Source organism: Syngnathus scovelli, chromosome 12 (assembly GCF_024217435.2).
Source record: "Syngnathus scovelli strain Florida chromosome 12, RoL_Ssco_1.2, whole genome shotgun sequence".
Classification (NCBI taxonomy): Eukaryota; Metazoa; Chordata; class Actinopteri; order Syngnathiformes; family Syngnathidae; genus Syngnathus; species Syngnathus scovelli.
The window spans coordinates 7,538,326-7,563,365 of NC_090858.1; the positions used below are offsets into that span (position 1 = coordinate 7,538,326).

A 25,040-nucleotide genomic window follows, 5' to 3' on the forward strand; every position below is an offset into this window, starting at 1 on the left:
GCATACTTTTTTGTCTTCAAGCTATCCTGCTCTAAAATTGACCCACTTGTGTCAGCTTTCCAACATGACCTAATGCTTTATCATTAGACTAGGACAGGCTAGTGATGCTGAATTAGCATTTATGTCTTCTTATTCCTATCAGCCTCATCTTAACTGTTAACGTTGGTGAAAAAATGTGCTATCTTGAAGCAAAACTCACACTTAGACGGGAACAGGAATTGCTTTATAAATAAGTCTTTGCGTTTTTAGACATGTGCGAGGAACTGACAGTGCTTGTCAGTAAACCTAACACTGCATGTCATTGTGTTTGCAGCTCATTTCTGAACGGTTCTATTCGTTATTCAAGGAGTCACGTTGGAAAAATAAAGTGGTTAGACAATTTATTGAGCACGGGGTGGTCGGACGTTACAAGCTGAACAAAGGATGGCAGTTTAAAATTAAAACAAAAACCAAGCACATTACCGCTTCACACAGAACAGAACCTCATTATTAAAAAAAAAAAAAAAAAAAGGCATACTAAATACTCTACAGAAATAGGAAAAAAATAATAAAGGCAAATATACAGTAAATCTCACTTGATACTTTCACTTAGATAAATGTACACTATGAATAAAGTTGCTAGTGTATTTCTAAGCCTATCCTTACAAACAAGACTTTTTGTGTTTATTTTTCTCTTTTTGGGTTTTTTTTATTTTAATATCCCAAAAATCCTCAACCAGAATCAACAAGTAAATATTAGCAGTCACTTGGCAGCTTATGCCGTTTGAAATGAACTTTTTTTTACACTTGTATGAGGACAATGGCCTATTAATATTTCCAATGGGAAAAAATTCCTGGTTTCACTGTGAAATACATGTGAACCTTGCTTCTTGAGGGATTAATTGACGCTAAACAAAAAAAAATTCTGGAAATTTTATAGAATTATTTTTTGCTTTTTACGTTATAAAGTGTGGATTGCAATTATAATGAGAGTTTCTTTAAAGTGCTTAAATGCTGCTGGGTTTAGAATCAGTGTATTTTCCTTTTACACAGGTACACATCTCCAGATTGTGCCTCAGATCATCTATCCGCATGTCCTTTAGCTGAATCAGGCGCTCCAACTTGCTCACCTTCATTTGCAGGATCTACGCACGCACACAGACACACAAAAGTGAGAAAACAACAGGCAGTGCATTGACTGAAAATCAGTGAGATGTGATGAAAAAAGAGGAAGTGTTGCACATTTGTGTCATTGTGTAGCCTCTTGCCTCACATGCAGATGTTGTCACACATTGAGTTATATCCGCTTAGGTGAAAGTGACTCACTAACCACTGCTGACACAGCTTGTACCATATATGCGTGCGCACACACACTTACACACTCAGGACACACGCCTGCAAAATGTCTATATGACCTGCTTTTTCCCAGCAAAGAATGAAAATGGGAAGACAAGTCAAGCGATGTGTTTCCCAGATTGGTGTGTGTGTGTGTGTGTACCTCCACTGTCTCCTGCAAAGCCATGGCTGCGTGCTCTTTTTCCTTTAGCATTTGGCGTACAGCAGGGTCCAAGTTGGAATAAAACTGAGCTGTGTGTTGTAGTTTGCTGCAACATTAAAGAGCAAGAGTAACTTGAATCATAGTGGATACACAAAAAAGCCACACACCCTGTTAAAAAGTATAGGTTTTTGGTATAAAAATAGAGAAACATGAATCATGTCAGCCCTTTTCCATTGAGAAAATTAACTGCGACTAAGTAATTCGACTGAAAAGTAAACAGAAATATTTCAGGGGGAAAATGTTCAATTTGATGGAATTTATTACTATGTCAAGCATGTGACAGAAATATTTTTTTCTGTTCTATTTTTTCTATAATTCTTTTTTTCATCTTTCTTTGCTATATGGAGTTTTTCGTAATGTTTGACCTTAAGGGTGTGTATATTTATGCAATGAGGTTATTTCTGTCTAAATGATTCTAGTTTATTTTTCTGTTTATTTGGTCGTTGTCAGGTATTTGTGGGAAGCTTTATTCTGTTACCTCGTCTCCATTTTCAACTTGTCATCCCGTTTCACCTCCTCGCGTACGATCTCGGACAGATATCTGGCCTCACTCTGATTAAACTCTGAAGCAAAAAGGACAAAGCGTGACACTCCCTCCAGAATCATGTTGACTTTTTTGAAGAGCTGAATAGTGCTGTTATTGGACACCCAAAGAAGTCCAGTAAATCTTCTGAGCACAAACATAGTGAGGTGGGGAGGGGGGGACTATGAGGATAAGCAGAACAAGGGAGGGAAGGCCTTGAAGTTGTGCCATGCTGATATTTTTCAGTGATAAGGCCATCTGCTGATAATAGGATGTGTGCACTGTGTCTCTCTGTGATAGCACACAGGGTGGAGGGAAAGAGAGGAAAGAGGAGCGGCTCTGAGGTCAGCTCACAAGGTTATATGGCGGGGACGGATGAGGTGTGAGAATTGGAAGATAGCCGTGTCAGCGACTAACGCCCAAAAGGTTGGGACATTTGCTTATTGCCTGTGTGCCTGTGTGGTCACTCGATAGCAAGATATGCAGTTACAGGGCAGGTAGCAAAGCGGATCAACGAGAAATCGTCTAGAATCAGCATGTAAATGGAAATCATTAGTCAAAGTTGAATTGACAACGTAATGTAGTAAAATGCAGTTCTCATAAACCATGGATATGGTTACCTGTGAGAGTTTTCTCTGGGTTCCTGGTGTCATAATACTCCAAATCCTGCATTGAAAATAGACATTTAGTGACACACATAGCACACACGTGTGTAGGCTTACAACATCACATACTGATATGGTGTGTGCCTTCTGGTCCAACTTCTGATCTATCTTTTCCCTGAGGCCACTCAGCACACTTTCGATCACCCCCGCGGATCGCAGTATAATCTTTTTCACCGACTTCTCAGGCACGTGGAAGTTCAGCTTGGGGAACACTTTCCTGTGTATCCAAAACGACACTCGATAACGTATACACATCTGTTTGTAATTGTACCGACGTTACATGTTGTGATGATAAACACCGGTGGGATCCTCAAGGTTGGCTGCGCGCCATTTAAATGGTCCGGGACAGTTTTTGGACTGGTTCTCACCCCCAGATGAAGAGAGTTGAGCTAAGTTTGGCCACTGAATATGTTGACGTGTCTACTGGGAGTGGTGGGTTGGGTGGCACGAGACATACTGAATTCCCTTCGTGCCAATATTCCATCAGTGCAACTATATTTATCAGCTATACTGTAAAAAATATTTACTCTGTGTAAATTCGTTCCTCGGTCATGGCCAAACAAAAACACCACAGGAACCCTCAAGTCAAGTGTGTTTGGGATACACACTTGCTGGCTACTACTCCATTAGTTTTCCTTCCGCAATCTAACTCAGGAGTGGGAAACATCCTGATGGCTGTACAAGCCTGCGAGAACATTTGCCTGGAAATATTTTTTTAAATTTGATGAATGAATGCATGGACCATGAGATGCCTCTCGCCTGTTAAGGAGGTTCCAGTTGCTTAGCTTCTGCTGAGTGGAGCTGGCAGGAGTATAGTTGTGCAAGTCGATCATCTTTGGGAAGAAATGTTTCACGACCTCAGCCACCATCACTGCAGACAGAAAGCAAATACATGCATGAAATATGATCTCGTATGACATTATGAGGCAACAAATGGCACACTAGTTTGCATAGCAGCGTACATATGCGGCACACACCAAGGTAACACCTATTTTAGATTTTTTTAAATACATATTTATGGCCTGTGAGTGTTTGACACACAGGCCTAAATTTATACAATTAAAATCATGACCACAGAATATGATCGAGAATAAAAACACACATTAAACTCGTGCACAATACATACTGACCACATCATTATTTATGTCCACCTGCACAGTCTCTTGTAAATCAATACAAAATCAATAATTGCATTAGTATGCCCGTCATTGTCATTAAAAATAAGAATTATTATCTTTATAAAAGCAGAATCTTCGATTACGCTCTTACATTGACTTTCTTTAGACTGCGCAGGTATCCGTCATGATTCATTTGATGTCTTAGTTTTAGCTTTAGCCTAGTTTTAAGTACCTCCGTCGCTGAAGTCATTGGCGATGTTTCTTTTAGGTCTTGAAAGACGAATTTTATCGATCCACGCATACAAATCCTGCAACTCGTCCTCGTCTAACTCTCCCTCCATTTGCTATCCGGGTTTTCGTTACTTTATGAATTTAATTTTGACAATTTCAAGCACCAGACAATTTATCTTGGTTGTTTTCGGTGGTTGCTAAGCAACGCAGCTTAAAAGGCCAGAGCGGAAAGCAATAGGCGCATTTTACGTCACTCTACGTGCATTATTACGTTGTTTGCTAATAGTGTGTCTTATGCATGGTTTACGTTTATAATTAAATTCACCTTATTAATGAGGCAAAGGAGAAACATCTTTCTTTGTTTCTCCTTACTGTGACTTAAAGAAATTTTCCCCAAAGAAAAATACACAAACAAAAAAGGGCAAATGCCAGTCCTACAAAGCAATGGTATCTGGGAGTCGCTATGGTATTACGCAACGAAAAAAACAAGTTTGTAATTTTATTTAAACACAATCATGTACATAAATGAAACTCAGTTTGAAGTTTGAGTCCTCGTTGCAAGAAATGAGTCATTATTATTATTGTTGTATTTATAAGGGGACAATGTTATGATGACTGCTGCATAGAACATTCAAATTTTTTAAAAATCCCTTGAGAAGTTATAATCAATATGTGCTGACAAAAAGACAAGTGTCAAGAACAAATCCATACATTCATACATTCTCATAAAAGGATTCAAGGCAAAGTCATATAATCTGGGTTCTTTCATACACATTTTTTTAAAGTGCCCACGTTGGTGCCACATTTGAAAATCCCTAAACTTCTCTTAGTACCAAAACAATGTTACAAAGTTACAGCATCAGCAGTGCAATCATAAAATGTTCACATATCTCAGGATCAAGAACGAGGAGAGACGTTTCCCTTCAAACATATCATCGTCATCATCATGGTGGCGGAGCCATAAGTGCTGTCAATCACAGTTTTAAAAAGAAGCAAGGCAGATGGCAGTAATCCTCATGGCGTTAAAAAAAAACAAAAAAACACTTTTGTTTATTTTTGTTGTCGATCCTTCAGCTGGATCTCGTCCTCGCATGAACTCACACCAACGTCTCCTGAGAGCTTTTCTTTCTTTCTTTTTAAATCCTTGTAGGTGAGATAAGAGCATCAGTGTCTGAGGATTTCAAAAGTGGAATGATTCCCCTTGGTCATCTAGGTCTGCTGAGTGGAGTCAGGGCAGCTCTCCCTGAAATCTACACAAATAAATACAAGCACACATCATCAGCCTCTCTCAATACAATCTCTTAAAATGTGTACACAACGCATTTTATAGGACGCCAAAAAATTGCTGTGACGCTGACAAGATGAGGCGTGGCAGATTTCGGGAAGCACCGCTGTGCTTCAATACGTACCAGCTGAGTGTGAGGGAGCTGCGGAGGGACAATGGCGGGCTTTGGCTTTACTGGAGGCGTGACAGGTTTTGGCGTCGTGAACTGCATTAAGGCAGATGATTATATTAAAACAACAAAAACATTGTCGAAGTGCGTGATTAATTGCTGACTTACTGGTTTTGACGCAAGTGGTGGTAAAGGTCTGGACGGAGGTAGTGGCCTTGCCTGGAAGTAATCACGAGTCAATATGAGACTAATCTTGTAATACATTTTGGGACACGCCTCTAATAGATTATGATTATCTTAGACTCAGAAGTTCCCTCTGACTCATAGTGAAGGAACATTGTGGGGAAGGCCCTTTTTTTGTTCTAGAAGTGTACAATAACAATTGATAACAATTTATTCCATTTGATATACCTCAGAGTAAATCGGCTTGCTCGGCACAGCTGGTGGTTGCAAGTGTGGCCTGAAACCCTAAAAAAAAAAACATTACACGGCTTAAGTAAAAACAAACAATGAAGATGATAAGATTGGCTCTAGTGGGGGTTCTGTTCCAACGTCTGGATCACGTTACCTGTTGGATCTTTGATGGCTGAGGTACAGTTGGTTTCTTTTTGGTGGGCTGTAGGACACAATGAAGTGGAAAGAAAAGGATGATGAGTGTTTCCTTATAGACACACTGCATGGAGTTGACTTTTGTATGGACTTGGCTTAGTGATTGGAAAATAGAACGCTCCAGACACAATATGGGTCTTTGGGGGGCAAAGCAACTGAGGCAATTATAAAGGCTTGTGTCTGGGACCTCAACAACTATGAAAAATATTCCTAGCATACATACGCCTATATGACTGCATTCTATTTCTAGCACTAGTTGCTGCCAATGGAATCAATAGGACGTCTTAATTACATTTGATGTCTTCTAAACGAAGTAGTTTAACTACATTTTAGTTTGATTCTACAGTTTCTAAATTGTCTTTAAATTTGTTTGGCCTTTAGCAAAGTGAAAATGTTTCATAAGTCATTACCTGCACAGATTCAGATTTTATGCTGGCAGCAGACGGAACAAATTCAATCACCACACATGATATGTTGTGAGAATGAATTAGTTTAGCATTTCTCAGGTCCACTGTATATAAAACACTTTATTTATTGACTGTATTTGTCAACAATGCCAATTTACTGATGGTACCATTTCCCTCAGAGGAGTTCCTCTTCGTATGAACTTTGAAAAGCTTCTTGTTCTTTGTTAGCTTTTAAAACATTTTGAAGATGCAAAAGCTGTGCTATCCAACCGACAAACCTCAGGAGCTGTCCTGCAGGGCTTGAACATCATATTCGATGGTCCAGGCACGGAGGAGGACAGCGGTTTACGCACTTGTGCGGCTGAAGACTCCACAAATGTCGGCTGGCTAATGGTTGTGGAGCGAAGATGAGGGCTGCCCCGTGCATTGCTCGATCGAAATAAAGGATTTGTCTGTCCTGAGGTAGATTGGAGGCCTCTGTAAAACAAATACACATAGCAACTAAGATCAAAAGACACGAGGGTTCATTGATCCGTCAAGGCCGAGAGAGTTGAATGTCAAACCTCTTTGGAAGTTGTCTTTTCCGGCTGCAGCACATAAAACCGCCGATGAGAAGGGCCGTGCATATAAGCAGGCTTACAACCAGTGACACAACAAGCCCCAGTCCTCCTCCTGTAAACACACGCGTTCCATTATCAATATCTATTCATTGCTTGAGGGAAGCAACAGTGAATGTCCGTTAACATCATTACTGTACGTACGAAGGGGGATTCCATGAAATCACATAAATACCGCTGCTTCTATCTGATCACAAGAGCTCAGTTATCTGACTCCATGTGGAATGCAGTGCAAGTAATAAGTGTCGAAAGAAAAACAAGGCAAAGACTCATGTAAAGCATATTCTCATCAAGCTCACCTACTTTTGTGTACTGTGCATCTGATTATGAATCATCATCTAGAATTTAAGGCGTGGCCGCTATTTGAAAAAATACACTGAGCATTTAATGACATTAAATCAGATGATGTGCACTTTACCTTCCGACACCTCCGATTCCAGCACATCACAGAAAGGTGGAGCCCAGCCAGGATCACAGTGACACTTGCTCTGATGGTTACAAACCTGTTGGAAATCCATTCAGTCAGTTTGGGATGCTTCAAATATTGTGTGTGTGTGTATATGTGTGTGGTGAACATTTTCACCCCGTGGTTGTTGCATTTGGCGGAGCAGTCATCGGTTCCATATGCTCTTATGTTTCTGATGTCATGACACTTTTGGTTGTAGCATACCTTTAAGATGGATCAAGACACATTTTAGCTGACGTAAGCAACAATCGAAAGCGACATTTATATTTACCATATTGTTGCCACACTTTGTACCAGTGGGCACCATGCCCAGGTCTGCAGGGTAGTTGTCTTCTGGGTTCATGGTCGCCTCGTTACATTCTTCATTGCCTACTTTGTAAAAGGACTTTCTGGATGTCACTGGGAACTCCCATCCTCCCGTACAAAAAAGTGTGCCGCATGATTGCTCTCTGCAGCCAAACAATACAAAACAATTCATCACTAAACCAAGAAAGAAACTAAGATCTTATGTCACTGTGTGAAAACCTACGGGCCAAAACATCGACGCAGAAACAGGCTCTTTCTGCAGCCTCCATGCTGGAAGTAACAAGCATCTGCAGATACCTCCGCATCTATAAAGAAGCCACAAGTTGATTCAACAATCCCGTTATAGAGGACTCACGAGATAGAATTAAAATATTGCAAACATTTCACATTCACCGCTAATATAGAAAAAATCCAACTGAATTAAAAAAATATATATTTGTGGTTGAACACAGGGAGCCAATGCAGAAAAAAAAAAATCTGTGTTTTACCTGGTCCCCACAATCTCTTGCAATGTTGCTGTCGCGACGGACACTGTCCGTTGTAGCAGTATCCTTTCCCACGGTTGCACGGCAGGCCGTTCTGGGCGTAGGCGTCGGGAGGACAGGAGGCAGACAGTCCAGTGCAGTGTTCTGCCAAGTCGCAGTTCCCCGTCTTTGGCCGACAGACGCTGCCTGACGCTTTCAGCTGCAAATGGTGATGGACAAATGTGATTATTTACACACAACTGACGAGCCTGTAAATGGTCACAGCCACAGAGTAGCACGTGGAGTATCACGTAGAGATTGTATATGACGCACTTGACAGTTCTGGCAGCATTCACCCTCAGCACACTGGGCTCCTCCGCTAAGCTTGCAGTTAGTAGCGTTGCAACAGGGATTCTTGCATTCCTTGGAAGTGAGCAAAATATTACAATCCAACCTTTCTTGTTCAGCTTTGGTCTTGTAAATATTTGCATGAGCGCAGCGTACCTCTACGGTTCCACAGTCACACTCCTCGCCAGGCTCCAGGAAAGCATTGCCACACACCGGCCCGCCATAAATACGGCCAGTTGATGGTGTATCCAACAGACAAGCTGGGTTGATCTCCTCCAGGAACCTGTTGAGCTGCTGCTTGCTGCAGCTGCTGAACATCTCCGGAGGCACGGGACTAAAGGAACATTCAAGACACCCTGATGTTTTCATTGTTTTGGAGAGTACAGCAGTCAAATCAGGCTTAGTCAAGGCTTAGATTTGTTTACCCGACACTTTCTGCCATAATGCAGCCTTTCTTTGACGTCAAAGAACCACAGATGCAATTTTCTGAATCATGAGACAAGCCCAAGTTGTGACCCATCTCGTGGGCAATCGTGGAGGACACTCCAATTGCGTTATTGTTATGATCCTGCGTGTACAGTAGAGGTGTGTTAAGACAAGTGGAAACATGAAATAGGACAACCACCCACATTTAGAAAATATCCTTCTAGAAGGCATAAACAGTTGTCAAGCGTATTTACGGTTTGAATGTTGAGGCGATTTAGAAGACTTAGAAGAAGAGGAATATTCACAAATTTACATGAAGTAAATATCATTTGCTATTCAGCATGGTAGTTCTTTTGTAACAGGGAAATGTGTAAACTGGTTGTTTTCGATTGATCATATCTTGAAGAAAATTAGACTACTCGGTTGCACCCAGCAAATGTGCTGTTGAGTCAGTCTTGCCTCGTACGTTGCTGTCTAAAGGACAACATGACATCAGCTATGGGAAATCCATATCTCCATTTTAGCACAACTCTTCACAACATTATTCTGATCAATAGGCAGTCTAACCCATTTAGTCCATTGCACAACTATTCATGACATTCTTTATAACCACATGAAATAAAAGAAAGCACCAACCTCATTTACCGCTCCTGAGCTTGAAGTGCACATGGCATTTGTGTTGGCCAGACCAACCGTGGTGCCTTCGAAATCCAAGCCTCTAAACAATAAAAAGAGAACATTTTTCACATCCAAGTCAGAGCAGATGTAAGCTGTTTTCGTCTGAGTCTTACGTGATGAATTGTGCGTTGTCATGCTTCAACCTCGGCAGGAGGTTCCGCTGGCGCCACTCAAGAAAGCGGCTGAGCGTTTGCTCAGGTTTGGAACTGACCTCTATTTGATCTCTGTACGACCAGATATCAAGTCCTACTAACATCACACGGACACCCACAGGACGATACAGCTGGAATATAATAGCAGAATGCACATGAGCACATTCCAAGGGAAAGTATATAAGATGGATAAGTAAATATAGTGTATGGAGAAAAGTTCAAGAGTGAGTCAGACACGACGCTACAAACCACATTAACAAGGATATACTGGGGCTATAATCCTGTCACAGACCACCAGTGTTGGGTCTACCGTCTGATGAGTCACAGACATTGGCCCAATTGTTGGAAAATATGCAAACTTGCAAAGTGTGATATGTGTGAATCGCCTCTGCTTAAGTGTTAAGATTCACAGTTTAAGTGAGAGAACTTCTCCTTTTAATCATTTGAAGGGAACAGGTCGTATCAGCACAGTTTTTTCTCGATTTCTGCTATCCAGACGCAAAGGAAATGCAGTGAGTGCATGCACAGGAAATTTCCCAGACTGCGTGGAAAAAAAAATCTACAGTTGTGTGAATTTTAGAATGAACTTATTTCACAGTGGTGACTATTTTTGTCTGTGTGAAAGGCACGTACCCTGTCAACGTTGTTTGCTATTTCAAGCACTCTGGCTTCCACTGTCCTTTTATTGCCAAATCTCTTGTACTGGAAGGAAAACATTTATATAAGTACAATTTCCCGATATGGGAATGCATATTAAAATCAAATACAGTATTTTATTGATATGAAAAACAGGAATGAAACCTCTGTGTTGTCGACCACCACAGCGAGCTCCACAATTCTGGGTTTTCGTTCTCCGTTTTTAGTCTGGCCTCTGCTTCTCTGAGGAAGTTCAACATTTTATAAGAAAAAAAAATCCCATTAAACAAGCTATACAGTAGGATGGTTGGAAATAAAGTCACTTTTGACTGGCTGTGAGTAGTGTAGAATATATGTATAATATATGTGGAACTGAATAATTGCGTCTCGAGGCAAAATCGGGTGCGCTACTTGTCTGCAAACAGCAGAGGCGCTGTAGATTCAGCCTTCTTTAGACTGAGACCAACATCATATCAGTTATGGGACATTCACACTCTAAAGTTTGAACTTAATGACAAAATGCTTAGATCATGGTTTGACCAGTGGAGTATATTTATAGTATGTGCCTGTCAGTCTGTGTCCATGCTGTGCGTGTCTTTACCAGACTACTGAGCTTGTACACTCCAGATGGATGCGATACGTGATCATAGTACATGGTTGTGTTTCCATGGGAACAGGAGCTTCTCTTCCTTCTCAGATGTTTATAATTGTAAATTGCATGAAGACCTTCATCAGTGTGAACTTCAGCCTGCTGTGAGGTCAAAGGTTCTATCAGGTACGTCTGATCCTGGAGGCGTACAAACCCCCTGTAGGGAGAAAGAGGAACTTTAAAGATGATGCAGAGAGACGAGCGTTGCCCTAATGTCAACCTAAAGTCTCGTTTTTCAGTCTTGTTAATATAAAATATGAACTATACAACAAAAGCATCTTAAGAAGACAGAGACATCTGGATCTCATACTCGATCTTATTAATTCTAATTGAGGAAATGGCTGTAGTGGAGTCTGTATTTAACATGCTGGACATGAGTCATGGTGGGCAGTCTCAAGCCATAATGACTTTAAGTAAATTTGTCATGCCATGCTTTGGTAGCAATAACCTGTTTGCAATCACATTACAAGAAGTGGAGTGTGTGTGTGTGTGTGTCTTACTTTAATCCTGAGCACAGCTCCATGCTGGCAGAGGAGTCGTCGACTCCCACGACATGCCCGTGGTAGTAGCAGTGATTCTGAACATGTCAGGAAAAGACGGATTTGAACATCCAATGACAGCATAACATAATGCCAATCTTGATGTGTTGCACTTTATGAGTCATAGTGAGAGGGAAGTGATAAATCAGGATCATGCAGTACATACTGGCATTGCTAATCAACTTCCTGTGCGAGATGCCAAAATTAGAGGAAGGAACTGTGTCATTAAGTAATCACAAAGCACCCAGCTCACACGTCAAATCATGTACCACTTGGGTGGATATGAAGCAAATTGGAGAAAAGTACATTTTGTTGATGCCGCAGGATATCATGTGCTTGACCAATACGGGCCGCGATTGACTTTTATGCATTCGTCTTTACATAAACACATATTATGTTCACAAAAATGAACAATGCACATATATAATTACTTGCAATCACGTGTTTCCAAAGGCAATTTTTGAAAAACAGTTTTTCGTCTGAATTCTATAAAAGTGGGTCACAACTTAAAGGCTGTGGAAAAATGTTGGTCCCAAAGGACAACCAATAGAGAACACTCAAAAAACTGTAAAACTGACTATATTATTCATATTTATTTTCTTTTCCTTCTTTTTTGGGTCACTCCAATGGGATAGGAAACCTATGGTTGGTGGGCCATAGTATATGCATGGTCTGCGATACAATTTGATCCGGCTGCCAAAAGCCCAAAACCATTTTACCCACAAATTCCAATAATATAATCTTTATCTGAACTTTACATTATACAGTATTATTCATGAATAGGCTGTGAAATTAAAATGTCTGAAAAATTTAAATGGTCCCCGACAACAAAAACTTTCCCCACCCTTAACCTACGCTGATATACTTCCTTCCTTTTGTGTCTATTTTAAAAACATATTCAAATTCAAATTCTACACACAACCCTCATTAAACAGCACATACCTCAAGACCCGGTGTTGCTGTTATTTGGGTTCCTTTCTCGGAATAATGTGTCACAGAGAAGGTTTCTCCGATAAGCTCCCTGAAATAATCGGGTTGGTTGAAACATGAGTAAATCTAAGTATGTTCACAAATGTGGACAAATATCAATATCCCTTACTTATTTTTCTCAAGGTGCAGTGTGCAATTTTGTCCTGCAATCCTCACAGAGTACTGCAGTACATCGGGATACTTCTACACAAGAAACACAATATTGCATGTATATGAGTGAGGAAAATGAGGTTGTGCTGAAGAGTGTGCGTGAGTGATGACTTACCTGATGGGTGGCAACTTTACTGATGTGAGATAAATTATTTAGCTTCTGAGGTGTCACTGTTTGATACTTCATCACATGAGGTAGAGTCCACACGCTCCCTGCAAATAGGAATATTCCAATGAGCAAAAAAGAAAATACATAGCGAGACACATGGAGGAAAAAGAAAAAAAAGTTATACCCAACACCAAGAAGAAACTCCATATCAAATATCGAAACTGGGTCATGTTGCTTGGACGGACGCAGTCATTGTGAGCTGGAATGGTCTGAGAAAATCCCGAAGACGAGCATCTCTCCGCCCCTCTATGTTGTAATTTCCTCAAACTGACCCTTCTGACGCGTAGGAATCGCAAGAGGATTACAAAAAATGGTTCCCCAACTTTACTCTTTAGAAATCAATTTACGAACAACGCCGTGTGAGTTAAAACTGGAACCGATCCATCATTCTTGGCAAAACTTTACAAATTGGCTGTAAAATCAAAACACTGGGAAACGCAACAAATTTAAAATGGGTGATCATCACACAAAATAAATTATGGATACGGCTGAATTCTGACACATTAATGGGGCGTAGTAATCGTGTAATATTGAATTAAGCAATAAATCAATTGACCAAAGTTATTGAGCAGCATGTTTGCTGCTATCTACTGGCCGTTTCTGTGTACTGCATATAGATAAAAAATCGGAAATGAATATACGTCCGGTGTCACTTGAAAAAAAAATTATAGAAATATTTACATGCATTAAATGCTTGAATTGAATGAGTTTTTTGTGGTAATAACAGGGGCAAATTGAAGTACAACATTATTGATTTAAGCTGGTCGCAGGGTGGTGGTTTGAACTCCAACGTCATCAATCAGCGACGGGAGCAAACAAAACAGTTCAAAACGTTTTTGACTGCGTACACATTAAGAAACCGTCATGTTGCAACCAATATTGTTTCCAGCCTCGCTAGGGGACCGCTACAACGCAGACTGCACGACTGAGGACATTTTGCAAGACGAGGAAAACCCGTTTAACTTCAGTCCTCAGCTCATCAATCTTCATAAAGACCACGAGCTATTTGAGGTAATGACAACCTGAACTAATATACCGTACTGTTTTATTTCATACAATGGATATTCTATTTTCAGGATGGAGACGTTGAAAGACACATGTATCTTCAAGACCTTTATATTTCAGAGGCAGACGACGACAAACAAACTCTCAGGTGTGACAGTTGTACACATGTGGTTAGTTAAAAAGTACTGCAATGATTGTTCTCCCCAAAAATGGCCAAAGAAGCGGGGAAAATCATGATAGCATCTGAAATAATACACCTTGCTTGATATTTTGCAGATTATACAGAGATTTAAAAACAGCAACAACACTATCAGCTTTTCTGTTTGAGCTTGACACAAGACATGCACAACATAGTCACCCTGAATCAGTCTTGGAGCCGACAGCGTCAAACAGTTCTTTTTTTTTTTTTTTTTTCTCCAAATCTGTTGCATAATTTTATTAATGTTTGGTGGCTCATAATCCTCCATGATGTTGCTGTCCCTGGTTTTACCAACTAAAAAGTCAAGAAGATCTTGCAATTGGCTGAAGACCAGTTCAGGCACAGGGTGTATCCATCTCTCACCCAAAATCAGCTTCAGCTTCCTATTGAGGATAAGGGTTATAAAAGATTAATGGATCTAAAGTCCCACATATCTCTGTTTGAAAATATAGGCTGTATAGGAAAAACAAGTAATACTTTTATGTTGAGTACCTTCATTTTCTGGGGTTCGTAAGTTCAAGACGTTTTTGTCTTGTTCTTTCTCCAGCGTTTCAGAGTTTGCCTGTCACATCTCTGGTTGCAACGCAGTCCACGGTACTTTAGAGGAGTATGAGCACCACTACAACTCCTTACATAGACACGTGTGCTCCATCTGCCGGCGCTCACTACCCACCGCCCGCCTCCTGGATATTCACATTCAGGAGTGGCACGACTCTGTCTTCATGGTCCTGGCACAGCGGCAAGACATGGTATGAAACACGAGAATTAAAGCTTCGAGGTCCCGGATGGAGAAATGCCGTCATACTTGTAATGTTTTGACACTCAGCATGTCAAGCATAAAAGATAGACGAGCAAAAAAATAAAAATAAATCTGGTCTGCATAAAGCTGCTTTACTTGGCACACATGATTTACAGTACCAGTGTTTGGTGGAAGGCTGTGAACACAAATTCAGGACCAGCACACTCCGGAAGGACCACTTGATACGAATTCACAAGTACCCCCCAGACTTCAGATTTGACAAAGCCAAAAGAGAGAAAGGGTGAGACTGCACTTACTCAATTTGCTCAATAGATGGCAGCAACGTTCTTTATGTACTTTCGGGTCATTTTTTTTTTTTTTCTAGTTTTCTGCAAATGACATGTTACTGACAACTAATTTAAGTATATTTTTATTTGGGCCGTACTTGCTATTTTATTTTAAAAATTCATACAGATATTCAGAGTTGGGTAGGCTATCAACTTGTACTCGAGAACATTTACTTTATAGAATTAAATGACAAGTATAACTAAGTAGTCCTCGAAATAATTAAGAATTGAGTGAAAAATGGTAAGAGTTGACTTTTTAAATATTATCAAAGGACACGTGCTAAATGAGGTGCACAGTCAGATATTTGTTTTGAAAATATTCTTTGCATGATCGCAATGACTTATTTTATAAGGACTTGTACTCAAACCATGTTGAAAAAATAGTGTGACATTAACCGCTTCTTACGTGCACTGTACTTAGCAAAATAATGTGCAACCTTTGTTTCTTTTATGGGGAATCCCCTTGACTAGATTTTGCTGCTAAAATTCCTTACTTTTTTTTGCTAGATCTAGAGAGACAAAGCAGCAGCAGCTGAACATAGCGATGGAGGTTGTGGGTAATGCGAGTGAGGTTCTTTGTGAAGAGCAGGCCGAACAGGTAGTTCAAGAGGAATCCATGGAGATGCCCGTGTCCTTGACAGGGACCCTCTTGACTGAAAAAGACACCACGTATGAAGAGATGGCAACATGTCAAAACACAAACGATGAGCATCTGAAACCACGATACTCCTACAGGTCAGTGGGGGTGCTTCATTTTATAACTACAGCTGTACAACATGGGATTCAAATTCCACTTCAATATTCTTTTGTAAGTTGAACAATCCTGCTTAATTTTTTTTTTCCCTAGGGTTCCTTCTAATGTGTGCTTTGGTCACGGCTCCATTCGAGGCTTCAGAGGTCACAGAGGAAGGAGGAAATGAAACATCTTGAGAAATCACAATTATGTACTCTATTATTTCATATAACATAAAATAGTTTTCTCACGTCATTTGTTCAGACAGTCTTTTGTCTGACGTGTACATTTTTTACCGCATGTCTTCAAAACTGACTTTTTAAAACAAAAAACAAACCAACCTCAGTATATTTGTAATAGACTTTAATTTCCCAAAATGCTTTTTCAGTATAAAATACACTTGATAACTCGAGTATAAAATAAGTCATAAATTTTTATTTACAGATAAAAACGGTGCCTGCTGTTGTCTAATAAGAGCTTTTCAAATGACTGCAAAGTAAAAACAAAACAAACTTAGAAGTACATTTTAATTTAAAGGTCAATGTTGTAAAGATTATTAATGTGGGCAAAAGGAAGGTATGTTGACTTGGCATAATGTGGAAAGCTCAGCGTCCGTTTTAAATTTGAGTACAATTATTGGTTAATATAGCGCTTGCGTCTTCTGTGCAATGTTCTTGGACTGTCTTACAATATTATATCTTTGGATTACAATTTTTAGGAAGGTCACATGAAACATTATTTTTGGCTCGTAAATCCCGTTAAATTCTGTACATCAATACACAAGTAAATCCAAAACAAATGATCAACATCAGAATATTGTCTAAATTTCCCGTTTTTACCTTAGGTATTAAAAAATATTGTTTTCAAAAAATACAATTTTGATAGAAAACACCTGGAATTTTAAAAGTTGTGCAATTTGTTCCTTTTTACTGCACTGCCAAAATGTCCATTTTTGATTAACCAGTCAAGTGTAAAATGATTAAGGCCTACTATAACAGCTATTTAACTGTTTGTAAATTTATTAACAATTTTATGCGATTTTTCCCCCCCAACTAAATAAATATTCTCACATAAATGTCTTTATCAGATTTGACTTTTGTTGCCTTGTGGCATAGAGGTCATTTTAAGGCAAGGCGCACACGCTCACACACGCAAAGTGTCCAATGCAATGCGGTGTTAAGACAAGTAGTACATCCCATAGGGTCCACCAAATAGTCTCGGAACCGGTAAGGCGGGCCGCGGGCTGTTCACAGCTCCGTAGAGGGTCGGTGCGCCCATGGGTGCGCTCAGGGGGAAGGGGAAGGCGAAGGCCGGCAGGAGTGGCTTGGCGGCCAGTTTGAGTTTCTCCAACTCGGCCTCCTGCAGTCTCTTGGCCTTGGCCCTGCGGTTCTGAAACCAGATCTTCACTTGTGTCTCTGTGAGGCTGAGGGAATTGGAAAACTCTGCTCTCTCGGCGATGGACAGGTACTGTTTCTGGCGGAACTTTCTCTCCAGGGACAGCAGCTGAGTGCTCGTGAACGGGGTTCGGGGTTTCCTGTTGTTCTTGTGTTTGCGCAGGTTGCAGTGGCTCGGGCTGGGGAGTCCTGCGAGTTCAAACACACACAAAAAAATCACATCATTTCATCAGGAAGTTGCAGTGGAAAAACGAGGTATTTACACTCAGTAGACACTTAACTAAAATTCTAGCAACACCTGCACCATTTCATTACAATGACATAATAGCTAATTATTATAATTGGCACTGAGATAACGTTTGTTTACTTCATTGTGTTTTGTAGTTTGCCGCGGTGTGTAGCACTGCCAAGCATGATAATAAAAGATATTTCAAATATTTCGATCTCTATTTAGTAATGCGAGTGGCTAAAAATATTAGACACACGTCACACTGCATTTCTACCACAGCGGTAACATTTTAACAGTGTTATATTAAAGTAATACTTTAGTCCAGTGTAACTTGAGGCTCGGTTAATTAAAAAAAAAAAATACATGATTTTTTTTTAAATACAGCGCTTTAAAATAGTCATTCATTCGTTAATAAACACGAAGACGCTTTAGGATTTAAGAAATAGATTTTTTTTAATCAGGATGCTATTTATCTTATTATGTATTCCCAGACGTAATCTGTGGGTGCACATGATAATCAACCTTAATCAAATCGAAGTCGTCTTGTAAGCCCCCGATCTCCACCCTTAAAATGATTGTAGATAGATATATTTCTATTTTCAGACATAGTAAATAATTAAATGCTTAGACTCACTGGGAGGTGATGCATAGGAAGACTGTACCCAGGGGCTGCTCTCCTTGTCGTTGATATCCACATTCTCGGTTTTGAACCGATTAAGTTCCACCGGCGAAATGCGCCCCTTGTCCTCTTCTACAACCCGCGCGCTGGGCTCCGAGGATTGTTGACTTCTAGCCTGCGTACGGTCCGACATGAGTGACTCCACGCTGAAAGGCAGATCCACACTTTTGCTTTTACACCTGGCGACAGGTGACGAGTTGAGCTGTTCTGATGCGGAGCCCCCGGAGGCGCGCTCCTCCGTGGACGTGTCCCCCGGTGCGGCCGAAGGTGGCGATCCCTGCGCAGGATTCATGACGCACAGCTGAGGTGCCATACAACCATATGTCCCTCCGCGTTCCACGTCGTTGTTTGCTTGTCTTAACCCCAGTAAATATGTTTTTTATTTTTTGTTTTTTTTAATGCGACCGCGCACCAACTTGCTCCTCACGCAGTCAAGTGCTTTCCCAACTTACCATACCGCACGCTTTCTTCTGTCATGGACCTCCGTGACTCCACCCAGGCTATCTCTGATAGGGCCACCATCCTCATGACGGTGATGTGATGCACAAGTCCAACCACGGGCTTAATTTGAGACCCTAAAAATGTCATATAGCTTGCACTCTTGCACCCTTGAACATTCCAACAGGGTTGGCCCCCTGTTATTTTGGCATTCCTTACTGTATCTTAGTCATTTTACATTCAGCATTTTGCTCTTTTGGCCCCCTGTTATTTGGCATTCCTTACAGTATCTTAGTCATTTTATATTCTGCATTTTACTCTCTTGTGCTGACTCTTTTAGCTCAGGGGTGTTAAATATTTTTCTTCAAAGGACTGCAGAAAAATCCAATGATGCAAGGACCACTTTGTTATCGTCGCTATTCAGCCTTAATTCATTCAACACTCGACAATAAATTCACCAGTGTCGGTAAAGCGATGCAAATCAACCCAGTGTGAATTGTGTACAACGTCAACAAACAACAAGCTGCTCGGCCGCAAACAGCCCACGCGCTATAGTTTGAACACCACCGGTTTAGCTATTGGTATATTATATGCACCAAGCTCAAGTAAGCAATTTTGCAAATTCCAATCATAAAAACTGCTTAATGTCTGAATAGTAATGATCCATACCATGGTACTTCTAAGTACCCTTCTGCTGTCCTTATTAATTAAGTCACTATAGAACAACAACTGGCTGAATGACAAGAAGACACACTAATAAGATTAGCATATGCAGCTATCACCATCCTGCCTACACACACCATAGTGGAAATGGTTCAGAGCTAATTTAGCTAACTCCACATAGAACGGCAGTAATCTTATTACATATTATGCTTATTATCACAGCACGATCATTTTAAATAACAGTGTAGAGCGATGACTTGAATGTGACCGTGAGTTAATGTGCAGCCATGATGGGCTGCGTTCCAGTTCAGATACCGCCATTTTCTGATGAAATATGAGTCTTTTCCAGAAAAAAACCAGAATGACGTCACAACCGGATTGTGGCTTTCGAGTAAACACATTGAAATAAAAACACTTTGATGGATGCATACAGGAAATCATTGGTTGGGCCCTCAGAATAGAAGTTTTGTTTCCAAACCAAAATATGACTGAGAGGGTCGCGCTCTTGGTGATTGCGAAATTGCAGCTTTACAACAACTGTTTGCTTGTATTTTTACCCCAAAGGCGCCGAAAATGCCATTTTACACAAAAAGGAATTATGACCACGTTCTGTCAGGGTCACCAAAGGTCAGTACAGTTGCGCTAATTTGCATGTCATATTTAATCTTCACGGCAGTTTACACACAATTGTTATTAAATAAAAATTAAAAAAAGGTCCTGGAAAAACAAGTCGAACGCTATTGTTCCCTTCTGGAAAAACCGGTGTCACTGGTGTCATAGCAAACTGCTGTGGTAATTTATAATGGTTATCTAAACAGTTGTTTGAATGTATGCAGGTATTTTCATCAATGTGTTTTATTAAGGCAGGAATTTAAAAATCCGTCTTCTTTACAGTACTTTAATAGAGTGGAATCACTGTAAACTTTCTGCCTCTCAGCCTAGTGGTAATCAAATTATCTATGGCTGCGTATTGGCTGTATTTCAACGCATTGTGTTCTTTGTCCCCTGGACAGACAGTCAAACCCCAAATCAAGTTGAAGAGGCCCCATTAAAGAGGCCCGTCCAATTGGGTCTTGTTTTGCAGCACTTCAAATCAGGTCAAATCATTTTGGGAGAAACCTAATACGTTTTTTTTTTTTTCTCCCCCTCTGGGAACGGTTTTTTTTTTTTTTTTTTTTTTTGGACAACTAGTGACTATCTGTGGGACAATTGGTTAAACGGAGTTAACCGTTTCTTTCCCTGAGGTACTTTTCTCACTTTGATCCTGCTGTGACTGGCGCCTGTCTGCTCCATGTCTACCCCCCTTTTTCGTAGCTACCCGCCGCCCCCTCATCCCTCCCACCCTCGCTCGTTCTCTCTGTGTGTGTGTGTGTGCGTGACTGATAGATTGCTGAGTAACCAGACAACATTTCAGTGCCTGTAATTTAGTGTTCAACATTACATTCCACCCTACTTAATGTGAATGTAGCAACTTTTGGCTTTGATTCCCACTCTTTGAAAAAGGATCTGAGTTTGCTGTGTGGGCTTGTTTTGTTTATTTTAAACGTAGTATACGTATGTAGTTATTCTTAGCACTCTCACCACCACATTCCTGAAAAGTCATTATTGAATAATTTTCTCCACGTCTGTCATCTTGGCTTGTAAATATGAACACTTTAGAATTAGTGACACGTTTGGTAAATTTGGACAAAGTTGCGCTCATTTTTTCGAGTGCTGCTACTCGCCAAAGGCAAGAATTGTTTAATGAGATAAGTATGGTTTTCCTCTTAACCCAAACATGTTAGAGCCGGCTTTATTTCATTAAAAAAAAAAAAACTCTTCCCCTTTCATGAGACTTGGCATGCTCCTCCTGCGCAAACTTTAGGAGGGTGCAGAGTCATCCGGCATAAACATTTACACACAAGACACACTGCAGGGGAGTTTTGTGGTGAGACTTTAATGTCTTTAAAAGTAAGCATAGTCGAATATTATCTTGTTCGTATGTGAGTGCCAACACTGGCTTGTCAGAAAGGATGTTTGGATACATTCTTTCCTTGCCTTTTTTAATAAAAAAAACGGTTTATTTAAGCAATTATTGACTAGAGTAATTACTGAAATAATACTGTACTTGCTCAGTCATGCCAAGATGATGTTGAGGGCCCGAGGTCCTTCTTATCTGATCAGAGTTGTCAAGGGAACTGATCCAGCATGTCAACCTTGATGAGTTGTTTCATGTTTTGCCATGTAGGTCACTCAAGTTGCTATTCTATCTTTGACTTTCACTGTTTTGTCTAACTAATGTGACTATTTTAGCAAGTCGCCATCATAAAGCAGGATTTATTTTCAGCTTCGCGTATATCTCGACTTGGTGTCATGTTGTCTTTGGACGGCAACTTAATAGTTGTTAAAATATAATCCAATCTGACAGATTCTTCATGATCATTTGATTTTTGGCAACCAACAAACGGCCTGACCAAAAGATTTGAGAAATTGCAGCAGTCGAATGAATTTTAGGACGTTTTTGACGAGGACTTACTAGGAAAAAGGTGACAGATGATACGCTGATACTTTTTGTAATTACCTGATGGATTGTTGATTGATTAAGTGCTTTTCATGTAGCCTCTGTATGTTAGCATGATTCAGCTGCCAGGGAAAGTGCTGACAGGTGAGCGGCGAGGCGCGTTCCACATGGCGTCGGGCCGAGTGTTAGACTGACGGCGACTCTGCGGCGAGGAGTGCGAACAGGTGAACGCAGATACTGTATATTGTTGTGATCTGGCTGGGACCGGGCCGAGGGGGACGAATGGAACCGGACACCCCCGCGTGGACCCGGTGCTGGGGTGAGCTCAGGATCGGTGTTGACAGCGGGGCAGGGAGCTTAGACTCCAAGTGATGATAATGGCATTGATGAAGACTTTGGAAGCGTGAGCCACTCGCCGAGGCTGGAGATGGCCACTTATCACAGGGTCTTTATTGTCTGGCCATGATAGTCAAAGTTGGCGTCTTTCCTTTGAGGGTGATGACAGCACGGGAGTTGGACCTGATGCAGCAAGAAACCTGAGACACATTTATTTATTTATTTATTTATTTATTTATTTATTTATTTATTTATTTATTTATTTATTTATTTATTTATTTATTTATTTATTCATTCATTCATTCATTCATTTATTTATTTATTTATTGAACATGTAATATTTGTTGAGTTTTTTTGCATTGGTACATATCTGATATCTTTATACCTATTCTTTGGAGTGTGTGCATGAGTCTTTTAAAAGGTGCTTATATCTTATTTACATTATTTTTACTCTCATATAGCTCAAGTAGACTAACATATTATTATTAAATTAGTTAAATGATGACCTAATTTCCAGGTTTCTAAATTCTTGTCTTTTGCGTTTTTTGTAGCTCATCGACAATGTTTTCCACATTAGTAAATATTAGTATATGATATCATTGACTGCCAGAACAAAAGGGTTTACTAATAGCATTTCTTAAAAATGCAATGTAAATTCCACAGTGGATATTATTAAATGCGATTTCATTTTAAGATTACATTGATCGTTTAAGCATACAGATTAAATTTTTGTGGACTTATCGCTCTTGGATTCAGTTGTCGTCAGTCTCTGGGATGCCATTTTTAATGTGAGAAAATGAAGGTATTACATCTCAGAGGTTGATAGGGTTGGCGATGGAAAAGCCAAAACTGGAACAAATTGGGGTTACATGCTTTAGTCAAGGGCACTTATGCGGCAGCTCTCGATGGTGGGAATAGATTCACTTTGTGTTCACTTCCTTTCAATTAGGCTGTTAGTGGATCTGAGACGCAGCGTGATACTCTGTCACCCAAGCACTTTGCTGACATTTATGTCATTGCCTGTACCTTTAAATGCAGATCTGTGACGTGGGAGTCTGTGCACAAAGCATTGTTTAAATGCTTGGCGCTTCGACATGTGTCTGTGTGAGAATGCGAGGTGGTTTCTGTGATCTCGGCACAGTGACAACCTGAACAAATATGCTGGGGCTGATTCTTGGTTCATGACAATAAATGCCACGTTGTCTCAAGGAGCTGTGAAAGAAATGGGAGGACACAGCAGAGGCCCCTGAATAAACAACCATTAAATTCTCCCTTAGCAGTGGAACAGTCAAACTTGGCGCTGACCAAAAAAAAAGACTTAAAAGTACGAGGGAGATTGTTTTAATAAGAATGTCCGTTTTTACCTCCTCCACTTCATCTTTTTAGATTGGATGTTTGAAACAAGAAGCAGATTAGTAGACAGCGGGATAAAGAGCACATGATGGGTGGAAAGAGAGAAAGAGCGGCGGGATGGAGAAGAAGATGAAAGCTTTGTTGTGCTGATGGTTAATGAGCTGGAAAACACAATTGAACTTTTCTGACTGTGGAAATCGCTGTGAGGGCATCATAAATTAGCGCCAGTGTGGGAGCTAGGCGGCAGACAGAAAAGGGGCTTTGTGTTGCCGGCCTGCTGCCTCTGAAGTTGCTCAATTCTTTCCAGCACTCTGGGGTCTGCCATCCTGCCTGGTGCGATGCCTTTAAGACTCCGATGTGACGTGTTGGCCCTTTTCCATCATCCTATAAGCGAGCGGAGGCAGAGATAGGGATGGGAAGAAAGGAGCGACGACGGGTCTTTGCTGATATTTTCAAAGGGTGACTCCTCATCCTGCCTTTGCAAGCTTGGCACATGCCTTCTGTTACTAAGTGGCTTCATATTGAAAGAGTCGGCGGCCGCTATTCTCTCTCCCAATGGGTGCCAGCCTCTGTGCCCTGGCAGCTGCTGGGCTTCAGAATAGACCCATAGTTTCCCCTCTGCAGGTGAGCTGCACAGCCAAAAAACGGGGGCCCCTCAAAGGGCCTTTCACCGCCTCAATAGGAAGCTGACTTGGGGAGAGTGGAGCGGGCACACAATGGCCGCCTTCTCCTCCGAGACAGAGAAGATGGAGATGAGCTTTTTGGGCGCCGCTATAGTGTCGCTTATAAGCATGTCGAGGCGAGAGGAGAGGATGACTTCCCTCAGTCAAGTTTGGGAAGGCGTGGTTCTCTCCCCCTCAAGTGCGTTTGGGTCTCCTGTCATCCGCCCGTCGTCCGAGTAATCGCTGTGTCTTTAAACCCGACTGAACGCACCATTTTTGTGCATGTGTGAAACAGGCTACTTCGATGCACTGTTTGCTTTTTAACTTTTATTAGCAACAGCCTTCGCTGACACAAGGTTGGCAACGGAGAGGGAATGTGGGGGGGAAGAGGTGGTACGGAAAGCGAAGGAAAAGGGGGTAAATATTTATTGTAAATAGTAAATTACAACACGGTTAAATGGTCATTTTATTCTAATGATTTACTGTTATTAATAATAATAATAATAATAATAATAATAACTGAATGAGTCAACGTGACAATTAATATACTTTGGCAATTTCTTGTTCCATTTCTCGCTTCAAGTTTAGCTTCAGATCTGCAATCAAAATATTTTTGTCCTATTTTAAGATGTTTGCACAGTTCTAATTTCATATGGACTGGTACTGTATAATGCAGTATATTACATTTT

The 25,040-nt window shown here is 40.7% G+C and overlaps 4 protein-coding genes across 5 annotated transcripts; 1 reads left to right on the forward strand and 3 right to left on the reverse strand.

Moving 5' to 3' along the window:
* Window positions 1-871: 871 nt before the first annotated feature.
* spef1 (sperm flagellar 1) lies at window positions 872-4,453 on the reverse strand. Its single transcript, XM_049735550.2, has 7 exons — window positions 4,076-4,453; window positions 3,485-3,596; window positions 2,795-2,942; window positions 2,681-2,726; window positions 2,016-2,100; window positions 1,478-1,583; window positions 872-1,124 (listed from the first exon to the last, which is right to left on the reverse strand). Exons 1-7 carry the CDS (start codon window positions 4,182-4,184, stop codon window positions 987-989), a joined length of 744 nt encoding a protein of 247 aa, XP_049591507.1. The 5' UTR covers window positions 4,185-4,453; the 3' UTR covers window positions 872-986.
* Window positions 4,454-4,560: 107 nt separating this feature from the next.
* adam8a (ADAM metallopeptidase domain 8a) lies at window positions 4,561-13,361 on the reverse strand. The gene is made up of 25 exons (XM_049735541.1): window positions 13,199-13,361; window positions 13,021-13,118; window positions 12,865-12,938; window positions 12,708-12,786; window positions 11,727-11,803; window positions 11,179-11,383; window positions 10,743-10,820; window positions 10,575-10,643; window positions 9,903-10,072; window positions 9,748-9,829; window positions 9,111-9,253; window positions 8,842-9,019; window positions 8,671-8,760; window positions 8,362-8,557; window positions 8,097-8,178; window positions 7,839-8,016; window positions 7,685-7,771; window positions 7,520-7,604; window positions 7,048-7,156; window positions 6,763-6,961; window positions 6,037-6,084; window positions 5,880-5,936; window positions 5,637-5,687; window positions 5,484-5,564; window positions 4,561-5,324 (listed from the first exon to the last, which is right to left on the reverse strand). Exons 1-25 carry the CDS (start codon window positions 13,242-13,244, stop codon window positions 5,280-5,282), a joined length of 2,607 nt encoding a protein of 868 aa, XP_049591498.1. The 5' UTR covers window positions 13,245-13,361; the 3' UTR covers window positions 4,561-5,279.
* A 485-nt stretch (window positions 13,362-13,846) lies between these two features.
* Window positions 13,847-16,352, forward strand: znf511 (zinc finger protein 511). Of its 2 annotated transcripts, XM_049736063.1 has the most exons (7): window positions 13,847-14,085; window positions 14,151-14,227; window positions 14,826-15,027; window positions 15,194-15,318; window positions 15,872-15,921; window positions 16,006-16,099; window positions 16,212-16,352. In XM_049736063.1, the coding sequence occupies exons 1-7, from the start codon at window positions 13,939-13,941 to the stop codon at window positions 16,282-16,284; spliced, it is 768 nt and encodes a 255-aa protein (XP_049592020.1). In that variant the 5' UTR covers window positions 13,847-13,938; the 3' UTR covers window positions 16,285-16,352. The 2 variants fall into 2 exon arrangements, with proteins under 2 accessions (XP_049592020.1, XP_049592019.1); XM_049736062.2 differs by having other exon boundaries at window positions 15,872-16,099.
* A 91-nt stretch (window positions 16,353-16,443) lies between these two features.
* On the reverse strand, window positions 16,444-18,856 carry msx3 (muscle segment homeobox 3). The gene is made up of 2 exons (XM_049736064.2): window positions 18,355-18,856; window positions 16,444-17,680 (listed from the first exon to the last, which is right to left on the reverse strand). The coding sequence occupies exons 1-2, from the start codon at window positions 18,710-18,712 to the stop codon at window positions 17,274-17,276; spliced, it is 765 nt and encodes a 254-aa protein (XP_049592021.1). The 5' UTR covers window positions 18,713-18,856; the 3' UTR covers window positions 16,444-17,273.
* Between the last annotated feature and the right edge of the window lie 6,184 nt (window positions 18,857-25,040).